General features: G+C 43.6%; 1 protein-coding gene across 2 annotated transcripts in view; it reads right to left on the minus strand.

The window, feature by feature from the left end:
- Positions 1-811: 811 nt before the first annotated feature.
- The window catches only part of GPR50 (G protein-coupled receptor 50), a 48,006-nt gene continuing 35,483 nt past the window's right edge, over positions 812-13,334 (minus strand). Inside the window, exons 2-4 of one of the 2 annotated variants that reach the window (XM_069811126.1) lie at positions 4,437-5,489; positions 3,262-3,336; positions 812-2,524 (exon numbers count right to left, since the gene is read on the minus strand). In XM_069811126.1, the coding sequence (XP_069667227.1) occupies positions 4,621-5,489 (869 nt within the window). In that variant the 3' untranslated portion in view covers positions 812-2,524; positions 3,262-3,336; positions 4,437-4,620. Of the gene's footprint in view, positions 3,337-4,436; positions 5,490-13,334 lie in introns of both variants that reach the window. The other variant, XM_069811125.1, reaches the window with a different exon arrangement.

A 13,334-nucleotide genomic window follows, 5' to 3' on the forward strand; every position in this document is an offset into this window, starting at 1 on the left:
TTACACATGGCATCTGGTTAGTAAATGGGAACAAGGCACTTGGTCCATGTAAAAAATCAAATAGACAGCTCAAGTTGCAGTTACAACTGGACCACCCTCCATACTCCCATCGCCCCTGCTTCAGAAGTGGCATTGAGACTCCCCAAAAAACAGCTCCAGTCAAGCCAGTATGGAAATATAATTGCTGCAGCCTATGGACAGAACCTATTGTCTGAAGAACTGCATGAATACAGCAAAATCTGCTCCAAAACGGCGGGGGGGGGGAATCTTGGATACAGCAGTCCTCATCCTCGCAAAGCGCCTCGATGGAGACCAAGTGTGTGGCAGCCCTCACTGTGCCTCCAGCCCAGGGGGACTCTCTCTGTCCCCAACCCTCCACTACAACCCAAATGTCACCTTGCGCCCTGACTTGCGACCACCCCGGCTCCCTCGCCCTCCCATTCACAGCTTGGCTGTGCTTTCCTTCCCAGCTGCAACGCAGTTTGTAGGGCAAGGAAATGGATGTGGCACAGTCTTTGCTTCCATAGCATGCGATGAATAGACATAGACACAAGAAAGGCAAAAGGCCTTGGAGGGACACACAGCGATGAGACCAATGGAAGTATGGAGAAAGTTTCTTCCCTGGTGAGGAAGGCCACAGTGCACCAGGCAGCTGGCTCACAGGCAGGTGGAAGAAAAACACGTGAATCCAAGCTGCCCCAGATGCACTGGGTCACTCTCTTCCAGGCCTGAGCTGGGCAGCTGAGGTATGCCTGAACTCAATTATATTTGTCAATTCAATCTGCTTTGTGGGAGTCAACAAAACCCGAGCTGTTGTTCCAAATATTTATTAAAAAATAACTGCAAGTTGAAAAAAAAAAATCAATAAGCAGTCCAATGGCAGATTTATTACAGTTTTAACAGGTAAAGGGAATGAATCTACTTTATGAACAAAAATAGCAGTAGGAAAGGATACTGAAGGATTCTTAATCAAATGATAAAATGGAAACAGCATATGCAATATATATTTATATATAAATATATTGGTTACATTCTTCTTAAATAGAATAAACAACATTCATCAGCAACATCCAAAAGTATTTCTTTGTGGCAGGAGATTCATCTTCCTTCACAACAATACTGCCTCTCCATAAGTTTCTGTCCCCCATGACAATTTTAGAGTTTGGGGCTAGAATAGGTATTCAGCAGCACCAAATCAAATCCAGAGCAAGTGATTTAAAGCTAGTTTATAGGAGATCTCGGTGTCATTTCTGAGACTTAAGGCCAGGCATGCAATAGGTCGAATCTGCAGAGCATGATTTAAGCTGTGGGATCTCCTTGAAAGCTTGAATTTGGATTAAAGCTAGATTCCCACAAGGAAACTCTGACACTGCTCAGGATTCCCAGTTTAAGATACACTTCCCTTTTTCTGTAAACAAGTGTTAAAAAAATAAACTTTCTGTACCCTGTTAACCATTTCTTAACATAAAAATAAGAGCTGCTTGGGTAGTTTTAAAGTAAGTCAGCATAAAAATCTCTCCTATCCTAAGTACTGTCTCTGTATCAAAGTGCTAGCAAATGGCACAGTGTTTTCTGTTTGAAGCCATGTTCCCTGCTTTTCATGTCTCATATGGCAGACTTCAGCTCCAGCAAGACTGAGCTCAGGACTCCAACTGAGGCAGCTGAATCAGCCCAGCTCCAAGGCTCACTCTTGGACAGTCCTCACTTACACTGGGACAGCCAAAGCACTTCTGAACGGGTCGTGCTAGGACAAGCTCTCTGCTGTTAGATGGACGGTGCTGATCACAGACCCATCCCCACCCTGTGGGGTGGTGGCAGGGTCTGCACATGCAGGGAGCTGCTCAGGACCCACCTCCGTGCAGCAGGTACTTAGCCTGTTCCCTGCAAAGACCTGGGCAGGAGTTGGGCTCAGACCCTACAGCAGAAGATGAGCAGATCCCCCTATCACTTTGCATAGTTTGGTTCAGCAGTGGCTCTCTGCGAGTCCCGGGGAGATGCCCTATCATGCTCCTGCTGCTCCCCTTCCTATCAGGTGCTAGCAGAGACTCCCACAGCTTGCCTGTTCAGGACCTCTTTGGCTTACTTGGTTTGGTTCAAATGCTCGCTGGTTGATACTTTGGAGCCTGAATAAGAAATAGTGCAAATACAAGCTTAAAGAAAAAAAAAAAACACACTGCCTTCACTGAACATTCAGTTAAAAAGACAAGGATCCTTAAGATGAAACCCCAGTTGTGAGGTATTTGAGATATTTGGCAAACCTGTACAAGATTCTTCATGATTGTCTTAAAGACTGTATTTGGCTTGCCGCTAGATGCTTAAAATTATTTGCTAATGTGATTCTAACACTGTTTTGGCTAATTGCAAATGACTTTGAAGACTAGTCACAGAACACGGGACATCTCCTTGGCGCGACGGGACAAACACTCCCTGCAGTTATGGATTCCTTGGTGCTTTTCTTATCCGAGTTTCACTCAAAATGATTTTGCTTGCATGGAATGGTGTGAATTCATCCAGACTGGTTTTGCTGGAAGGCAAACGGACCACATTATTTCTGAGGGTCAAGATACCTTTATTTGGCCATGCTCAGGCAGATCAAGAGGCCAAAACAAAACTCAGTTTGATTCCTATTATGGGAGGCTGGCTGCGGTGCATTTTAAAACAAAAATAATCTGAAGTGGCTGAGATGTTCAAGTTTGAAACTTCATGAAGTGCCAGGGCGCCCTATAAATGCAGAGACCCCCCTTGCATTGCAGCAACCTTCACCATGTGGCAGCACGCATACTGCAGTCTTCACTGAAGCAATGCACCATGCAATGTTTCTTGGCCCACTTCATAAAGGGGCTTAATTTCTCTCAGCTCCTCTTCTCCCCCAAAATCAGCAGAAGGGACATTCAGCAACAAGTCGCTTTCAGCAAGCAATGCACAAATGGCTTGTTAACTTCACTAAGAGTTAGGCACTTAGCCTGCTCAGGGTTTTTGTAAATCCTACATACCTCCATCTCTGGGCACCTACATGCTATTGCAAAGTCTGGTTCTCAGTGTTTCAGGGTTCAGCCCTGAGAACTAGTCCTGCTTTGGCTATGACCAAAGAGAGAAGACTGCACTCTTTGATCAGGCGTGGGGCTGACTGCTGTCCTGATTAGACCCACGGGGCTCAGACCTGCTCCTCTCCACCACACAGCTCCCGCTGTGCCTCTCGGTACACCGGCATCAAGCCAGCTTTGCTAGCTTGAAGGTAGAGTTGCACCAGGGGAGTTTTACCTGTTGATTTTATAGGACTGTTTCAAAGCAGGATCCGCACATTTAAAACCATAAGGAGATGAATTCACAATGAAGCTAAGGAAAAAAAGAAGAAGTCATATTTACAGACAGCTGCCATCACGCCCCCCCTCACTCCATTAAAGGAACAGCCTTATCACTGCCCATGTGCTTGTTTCTACTGTGATCCTGGCCTTCCCGGCACTTCAGGACATTGTTTCCAATGACACAGATAACAAGAGTTCAGGCTTTAACTGAGAACTGATGCGTGAATATGCTTAAGTAGCTTTCCTCTCCTAGCTCTATGAATTAATTACAGCTTTGTACAGGAATAAAATGGAAGAAAATTCTCCACTTCCCCCGCACCCCCCAACAAATTCATGTTATGTGGTGGGCAAAAGGACAGGTGTTTGGAACAAAGACTTCCTTCCCCTTCTCCCTTTGTCTGCAAGTGTAAATATTACTGGAACTTAAAAGCCGGCATCTGCATTAAACAGATGGGACTCTGCTATGTTCATCTTTTTTATGATGTTCATGTGGCAGGGACTTCTGAAAGACATTTGGAATGAATGCTGGCCATGACAGGATACTGCCTAAATTAGAATCAGGCTCCAAGTATCTTCCTGCAATTAGATTATGTCATACGTTATACTCTTACTCATGGCCTGGGAAGGAGAGTGCAAGGATATTAATATCTGTAGATATTCAATTAAAATGAGTGCATCAGACACTCACTAGGTCTGGCTTTTGCCTGCCTCACATCTAGCCCAGGCTACCTTCTAAACCTTAAGAGACAAGAAAAAAGAAAGCACACACAGTGGAAGTCATCATGCCCATATGTATGCCTGCTGGCTAATACTGTTACCTAACTGAAAAGGTAAAATTCATGCAGTTTACACTTCGTTTGCCATAGTTTGGGTTATGTTAATGCTAAAAAAATAGAATTCAGAGGGAGGGGAGAAAGGTTTGTTTGTAATACATGGCGATTTTGCCAGCTCTTGGAGGTTGCATTTCGAGCATAACTGCATTTCTCCATGCACTCTGAACACTTCCCTTTTCGAGGGTATTGGCATGCTTGTGGCAAAAGCAACCAAACCTATTAATTAGGCACACGGTGAAAGATGGCATGTGAAAAAAAAAGGATAAAGATCAGTCATTTCCATTCTGAAAATCCTTACTCAAAGCCTTGATGTCGCAGCCATAAGCTAAGCATGAAAGGTAGCAGACTCCTTCCTTGGGTGAGAAGCAGACTCCTTCCTTCAGTGAGGGGCCCAGCAACACCAGCTGTGAAATGCACACATAGAAAGGCTCTTATATATTATATTTACAACTGTAATCCAGAATAAATAGTACTGTTCTGACTCATAAGTGTATTTCAGCTTGGTTGTTGTTGTTTGTTACAGCTGGGGATGGCTTGCTTTTCATCCCTTCTGTCCCACCCTTGGACACATCGATGAACAGCAGCCTGGGAGTCCGGAGTGTCAGCAGTATCCTTTTGTACTCCTTCCGGAAATTCTGGTTAAGAAGCCCATAGATCACAGCATTGAGGCAGCTGTTAAAATAGGCCATAAAATAGCTTAGGACAAAAAGCCATTCTGGAATGTGTGGCTGCACTTTTGAAGGATTAATTGAAACAGCAAGGCCAATAAAGTTTAACGGTCCCCAGCACACAGCAAAAAGGACAAAAACCACAAACATAGTCAAGAAATTCCGAATGTCAGCTGCTCTGAGCTTCTGCTTGTAGTCTTGTCTCACCCGCTGTTTGACTTGAATCACCAAAATCCAGATCCGTAGGTAGCAAAATGTCACGATGGAGAGTGGGACAATAAAGTGAACCACCACCACTGTGATGGTGTATGATGTACTCACCGTCTGGGCAAAGGTGCAGGAGTAAATCCGGGGGTCGTACTGCAAGGAGCCAACGAAGAAGTTTGGCACAATTGCCACCACTGTGAGTATCCAGGTCAGGCAAAGATAGCAGCAGGTGTTCTTCAGGTTGAAGAGCTTGTCATACCGAAGGCTGTGGCAGATGTAGCAGTAGCGGTTGATCGCAATCGCCGTGATGTTGAAAATGGACCCGATGACGCTTAAGCCCATCAGGAACCCGCTTATCTGGCAATGAACATTTCCCATGGTCCATCCATTATGGAAAATGGCACTCAGGATCAGAGGGTATGGATAAACCGCAACTACAAGGTCTGCGACAGACAAACTGACGACAAAGATGTTGCCTACAAAAAAGGAGAAGAGACTGTGAGAGGTTAGCGTAGGTCCAGATAGACAACTTGCAACTCAGAACTCCTCTTTAGACCTAACTCTTCTCACAGGCTTCACTCTACGCTCAGTTTGGAATTTGAAACCCTGGAAAATAAGACTTTGCTCTACTAGTGACAGCAATGGAGAGTAACTAGGCATGATTAACCTGCATATTCCTTCTTAAGAAATTTCTAAACTGGAAGCGCTACCCTTAACTCAGCTATAGCTGTGGGTCAGGTTCCTGCATTCCTCTAAGTTGTGTAGGAGAGAAGGATTTTGCGCTCCTTGTTAATCAGCCAGCACGACTATAGTCACCAGGCAGCCACCCAGGATTCGCTGTCCTGCAGAGAACTTCACTCCTTTAAATACTCTATAGGACACAATACTTTCTATAACATCACATAGTGACACTTTACATAAGATCTGTCTGTCATGGGCCAAAGAACTGGAGCAGGCAGGTTAAGTTTTCAGTGGTTTATTCATTGCACTGACAGCAGTTGCACGGGAAAGGTCTTTTTTGGTCTTTTGCATGTGAATAGGTATATTTTCACCAGAATTTCTGCAGTGTTCATGCTAAGGAGTGTGTGTTCTTCCAGGAGCCATGGCGCAGCCAGCCTTTTTGTGCTTATCTTATTTGGTATGTTTTCCTGTTCCTTTAATATTAAAGTTGTCCAATGAAATATGAAAGGTCAGTCACTCCTACACTGTCTGGGCCTGGGCAGGAAATATGATTAATAAGCTGCTGTCAGCCACCTCTGCAGAGTATGGGCTGCAGGTTGTTCATTTAGGCTCTAAAACAAAGAGAGTTGAGAGTCTGTGCAAATATAAAATAATTTCAGCCTTGCTGGATTGAACATGGCACATTGCGTGGGACAACACCTGTCAGTTCCACTGTGTGGAGAAGCCGCCAATGACCTGAGCAACCAGTGACTTCCTAACAGCAGTTACTGCTCATTTTATGAGGGGTGTATTTTTAGGTAGGCAAAAGCCTTGCTGTTCAGTTTGCCAGTCAGAGTAGAGGAGTGCATTAAGAAAAGGACCTTGAGGTCTTCTGGGAACTGGTGTAACTACAGGACCAGCTATAATGATGAAGAGGACATCTGTCAATATTCAGCTTTTTGATGACTAGACAAATTGTCATTTCAGGAGCTCAACATTGCAGTTAGAGGGCAGCACTCTAGAAAAAGTAGTTGTTTTTCCTAACTCTACTACCTTCAGGTATATCTGCAATGTCAGGAAGGACAATATTACTAGAGTACCAGTAGAGGCTATGCTTAACACGTTTAAGGTGTTAACACCTATGTCCCTATGTGTTACAGGCAACATCCCAGCCAGCTGATCACACCTGCACCTCCTCTTCAAACCCTCATATCCTGCTGTCTACCAGATTATATGAAAAAAACACTAAAAAGAGGTCTTTTTCTGTAGTATCCATGAAAGGACCCTCCAAGATCTCAGCTAGGTCACTGGCTTCAGTATTTGGAAAATACACCCAAGGGCTGGCAGAAATCACGGCTGCATTGCCATTGCAGTTGGCTCATCACTATGCTTGTTGCCAACAAAAACTATCAGGACAAGTCAACAGTTCGTATCAGGCAGCAGAGTCCACTTCACGCTGACTGGAAAACAGTCCAGACTTGAGAATAGCCCATGGCAGTGTGGAGCTGAGAGAGCTGACACAAAGTGTCATTTAAAAATAAGTATTAGCAAAGGTCATGTGAAGTGCTGAAATCTTTTTAGAGAGAGATTTCACATACACAGGTTTACCACAGCACACAACTTCTGTGGCTGCTCTGCTTCAGTGCTGCTTTTTTGCTGATTTAATATCTTACTTAGAGCATTTTAAAATGCAGTCACTGAACCTGGTCCCCATATAATTAACTCTATTTATGCCCATTGTCAAGGGCAGAACCACTTGTGGTCAGGCTTAGCGCTCACGCAGGCACCCTAGAGAGGGAATGCTCTTCTGCAGCAAACCTTCTATTCATTCAATCAAAAATACACACTTCAACAAAAACCAACATGTGTCCCCAGCACCAGAATTTCCTTTTAGAAAGGTTTTCCAAAACAATTTTCAAGACAGCAGAACAGAGACAGAGAAGTATCAGCAACCCAATTTAGGAGACTTCCAGAGAATGCTGGAGACAGACTCCACTGATGGGATTACAACCCTCCCTCTTCACTGGACCTGTCCCGCTTGGATACACATTTACATACACAGGCGGTTGGAGAGCAAGCCTCTGCATTTGCTGGGGATGAAAGACAGCCACGTTCAACACCCAGTTCCGAATCAGGCAAAGCAGAACAAAGCTGGATAGTCCCTGCTTAAGACAGCACATCAGTGGATTTAATCCAAAGCTTAGCAAAATCATAGGGAAAATTATTAGCCTCACATCACTGCCAGCTGCTGGGAGAAATGAGCAGTCTCTGTCAGTCTTTCTTCACTAACTTGAATAGTTGGGAGGAAGTAAAAATAGAGGGGAAAAAAAATCTGTAAAAATAATATGCACAGGATGAACTTAGTAGTTTAGATTCAGTCCAAGAGCACAGTATTGTGTGTATTATTTTGACACCACTTCATTGCATATTGCTCCAGCAGTGAGAAAATGAGATGGTTTTATCAAGACAAGAGTAATCTCCTCCTTTACTTGGAGAGCAAACCTGCCATCCTCTGCTCTGTGATTTCACCTTGCAGTCTTGGCTCTCCTATCAGCTAGAAGGCCTATCACCCCAGCAGGGTGTCGGGTCCCTGAAAATAAGGTCAGAAAAGTTCACTCAGTACTATTTCATAGAAAAAAAAAACAACTATCTTCCATTTTATTTGGCAATGTGATCAACTTCATATTTTTCTTCTGGTGAGACGAACATGAAGGTCAGACCCATATAACAGCCACTTGCAAGTCAGTCCTGAAAATCAGTGCATTTTTAACAACTGAATACTGAAAAGAGGAGGCACATTGCATGCCTCCAAAGCAGAACATGCCCTTCAAAGTATGGGAACTGGCTGCTGGCTAATTATTAAAATAAGAGTAACTTGAGTTAAACATTGCTTCAGCCTCGCATAGCCTAGTTTGCTATGAAACCACTGTGTAGTAGGCCCTGTGGCCAAAGGCTCACATCCTTGTCCTCTGTAGGATGATATCGGACCCTCACTCCCAAAAACATTGCAGAATGGGAAGCCATCTAATGTGTGGCTTTTAGGGAAGGTAAAGAACAGTCTCCTGCCAATGATCTTCACTACTGTATTTTTTTTACATTTTCCCACTATAAACTAAAGGAGTCCTGTCCATAAATAATACCAGCAGGACTTTATCTCAAATTTAAAATTATCTGCTTCTGTGACACTATTTTCAGATGTATCTTTTTCTTTTTGTTGGCATGTGACTCTATTTCCTTATTAGCTTTCACATTTTTCCGTCCTGCTTTTAACTTCTACTTAGTATAAATTGGTTTGAGTGCCACTGTGCTCTATCCCCCAGTTATGGAGTTATACATGAAGAAGCATGAATGGTGGAGAAAGGCAAGTCTGTCACAAGCATACTGGTAATACGGACCTGGCCACCTTTTCAGAGAAACTAAATCTTTTTACATTACAGAGGTCCAACACAAAGCTATACATTACAGAGGTATGATACACAAATTGTTTGGAAAAAAAAAAACACAAAACAACCTGACTCCCAGCAGCAGAGCAGGTTATAAGCATGAGCAAGTAATACAAAAGGCAATTTATCCCAGAACATCTTCTGTCCTAGTACTGCTGCCTTTGAGCTCCCCTCCTCCCTCCCATACTTCTCTAATCTCCATTTCTGCTCACTCCAACAGCCTGCTGCTGTATTCCAGAAGTTCCCTGCCCTGCCTTTCATTTTGCCTGGATTGCCCAACAACACAGGTTATCCGAGGACTTACTGTCAAGTCCTGGTGCTAGGAAACGTGGAAATACCACAATGAGTTCTGCAAATCAATAAAGCACATCTGTAAAGGTCTTCAGTGGCAGGCTGCCCGAGCAGCACCTGACATTCATACAAAAGGACATCATTCTTCTACAGAGATTAACTGAGCATCGCTGTACAAATACAAGGGTCATTGGCCCTGCCTGCCTCAAGAGGCTGGTGGAAATCCCTGGGTGCACAGGCTCCAGTTGCAGAGATCTAGCCTCTCCCTGCTGTTCCCACACAGCAGCTGTGGGCTGGCCTTCAGCATACATGGGCTGTGTTTTAGGTACCCTGAACCTAGAAGCAGGGTTAAAAGGGGGGACAGGAGGTAAAATATTTTTCTGAAAATTGGGTATTTTTCTACATCTCAAAACGTCCAAAGCAAGCACCCCAAACTCTTGTTCTCTGTTATCCCTATAAAGTTCTCTTGCTGAAATATTGCAGAACTGTTTGCTTCAGGTTAACAAGATACAGATGCTCAATGCAGCCTGAAGTTAACACTGTTATCTGGAAACCCAATGCTCAAATTGAAATGTCCTGAGTGACAGGAGTTGTACCAAAGCAAAGAGACAGTTTTGCAGATCAACTTCTGCTTGCCTGGCAGAGTCCAGCTCCAACTAAAGAGCAAAGAGGGCTTTGCCGTCCAGGTTGCCCCTTCCTGTCAGCCACCTTGCAGGCATCCAAGTTGCTCCCAAATAGCTGGTGCCCAGCACAGCATTTTGAAGCAAACAAAACTACATACAACAGCCTCAAGGCCAGCAGGTGAGAAGCTGACCCATGAGCATGATGGACATGAGTGCCATGGGAGCTCACTGCATGACCAGTCCCCACGCTGTCCCAACCTCTTCCCAGCAGTGAGGTCAGACCTGGCGTCTGTCCGGCTGCAGCCAGAATAACTGACAGTTATGGAACAGCATGTATAAAAACCTATGTTGAGAAAAAAAGTGCTAAGATACACAATGACATAATGCTAAAAGTTTATTGGGGTGACTGGTGTGTTTGTGGTGACACCTTACTATTTGTGGCTTATAATAAAAAGCATCTTAAACTTTATGTTTTTCCTTTCAGGTTTTATGAAAAACTCAACAGACTCATGTCTACAATGAGATAAACTGGAATGAAGACTCACATCAGCCTCAGAGAGATATATATAATAAGGTTCAGTAAACAATTTAACGGGCCATGACTGTAAAGCCAGCCTCTGATGACCACTTACCATAACCTAATACTCTCTATTTAACCTTCCAAAGCTTATGCTCACTGCAAAACAGAAACAAAATGTACTGTTTGCCCCAAGCAAAAGGATGAAGTCATAAAAGCTTTATTCAGCATGCAACAAGACTCTTTATTAGCTTTGATAGCCTTCTTTTCTTGTTTGTTTTTACCTGCCACTCGCTGTGTGTTTGCTTGTATCTCACTAACCTCCAATCTGCAGACATGAAGCGCGTGCTCGGTTCTGCAAGCTAAGTGGTAGTTCATAGAATACGCTTTCAGACCAATTTTGTTCTTTTTATAATATAAAGATACCATTGAGCATGTGCAATCATATTGACTATATACTGATGTAATTTAGACAGATAATAACACTGTGGTGTTTGGGGATCCTGATCTTGCAGCCCTCACTCTGACAGGCATTTCTTACATCCCAAACTCTAAAGGATCACTCCCGGGAAGACAGTGTTTACCCCATCAAAGGGCATTAAGAACCATCCTTCTATAGGGGACTATGACCCATGTCACTGCTCCATGCAAGTGCTTGGCTTCCAGGGCACTGTGAACACCTCACACGCAGCAACAAAATGGCACATGAGAAATCCCAGACTGTTAATTGTTATCTCTTTTCAGCATTCTTCTAAGCAGTGATGCATCTGACATGCCTGTACAACAGCCCAGCGTGTACTTAACCACTTTGACAACTGAAAATGTTTGACAGGGGAGCACAAGTGAAAATCAGAGAAACTCTCCCTGAGATCCAACCAAGAAGAAGAAAAAAAAAAAAATCTGTTGTTCAATTCATTAATCCACAAACTTTAATTGAGGATTTTATTTGTGTATTTAGGGAATCTGTTCAAAGAGAGGAATAAACAAAAGGAAAAAGCATTCAATCAATTATCTGTTATCATTACTCCATCAGGATTCAGAGGGGGATAAAGCCTGTTTCCTGCAGTTAAACAGACAATGCAGTTGGGCTGCCAGCTGGTCTCAAATTCTGACTGTGCTGCATAAAACGATACAGAGGGTAATGAACAGACAGGACAGGAGGTATCACCAGCCCACAGCATCCTTAGGGCGTAAGGTTAGAAAACATGGAAATATCCAATTTAAGGACACCATGAAGGTCCTAGACAAAAGCATAAAAACTCCAGGATAATTTAACTTTTTCCTGGCAAAAGTCCTTTGAGATCTCTCAGCACAATCGTGCAGCCAGAGACCGGCAGCATGCTCTGAGCTACCAACCGTTACCTGGTTTACTGGCACCATTCCCTATGGGAAAACTGTGGGCACTTAGTGCTGCTCCCTGCCTTGTGCCAGCCCTGCATCCACACAGGAGCAAGGCCAAGGCAGAGCAGGAGGCAGACCGCAAAAAGAATTCTCAGCCTCCTCCTGCACCCTTCCATGACCAGACGTTTCAGCATCACAACTGCAAGCTTCATTAGCCATCTCATCAGTATATCACCACGGTTGCGTGAAAGCTGCCTTTCCCTCTGGACCTGCTTCCAGGAGGAGGAGAAAAACCTCATGGTATTTACTGAAGTAGGAAGGACCAGGTCCCCAGCACTTCAATTACATTTATTTTGTTATGCGCCATGTATTATTTTGGCTGATGGTTAAAGAAAGGAATTTCTTACACTGCAAGGTGGAGGACTGGATTACAGGATTTTAGACTTGCTTTTAGGTCATGACCTTTTAATTGTATTGCTGTCAAAAACATATTTGAGCCATGCCTTCAGCTGCTCTAATTGAATGCAGCGAAGGGCAATCATTTGCAGTACTTGCACTCCAGAGATTTGTAACTTTCATTTGGCTAAGGCCAGCCAGATTCAGTCATATCTGAGCTCAGAAGTTTGTGGAAATGGGCTGGAAACTAGAGACCAGCCCTGCTCGCATGATTTCATATCTTTCCTTATATCACTTACCATTACATTGGAAACAATGTAAGGAGGTGATTTTTCCCTTGGTGGACATTCACTCGACTGAATAAAAATTATTTTAATTACGTCTTCTTCTAGACCTTTAAAAAGGGGTCAGCCCTCTTTCGGTACCAGTGCAGAGCAACTGCCCTATTTTCAGAGTTTCAGATATTTTAAAAACAAACAGAAGTTTTAGACCGCCTCAGAGAAACACTGTTTGGAGAGCTTCCCCCTGTTACTCCACATTAATCCTAACACCTCCTGCTCAGCTTAGGCACACCTTCCCGAAAAGATGATCTGAAGATACTATAAAGAAAGGGGAAACTATGTAAAGTTGACATTTTACCTACCTCTACCTCCAACAATTTTCAACTTTTTAAAAATACCATTTTCTGTTCATTTATGTGCCTTTTAATGACTTCTTCCTGTGTTTTCCTGGAAGTTCTGACCCTTCACATGAGGGAAAACCACGATGCTGCAGTTCTTCTGGATTTCTAAACTTAGCTCTTGTTAGTGTGATGTTTCTTCTGGATGCAATTACGGCAACTGGATCTGCTAGTAATGGAGGACGAATAAGTGGTGGTCTTGATCTAGCTCTTAATATATACACAAAAAAAGTGCTAAAAAATTACCCCTTCTGGTTATGTGCCCAGGAGTCCTGTCATTTAACTGTTACGACCATGAAACTCATAGCCTGCAGTAAGGCTGTGAGATAGCAAGCCGATCAACTTAAAAACTCAGTTGCTCCCTGTATCAC

This window comes from Haliaeetus albicilla, chromosome 23 (genome assembly GCF_947461875.1).
Source record: "Haliaeetus albicilla chromosome 23, bHalAlb1.1, whole genome shotgun sequence".
Classification (NCBI taxonomy): Eukaryota; Metazoa; Chordata; class Aves; order Accipitriformes; family Accipitridae; genus Haliaeetus; species Haliaeetus albicilla.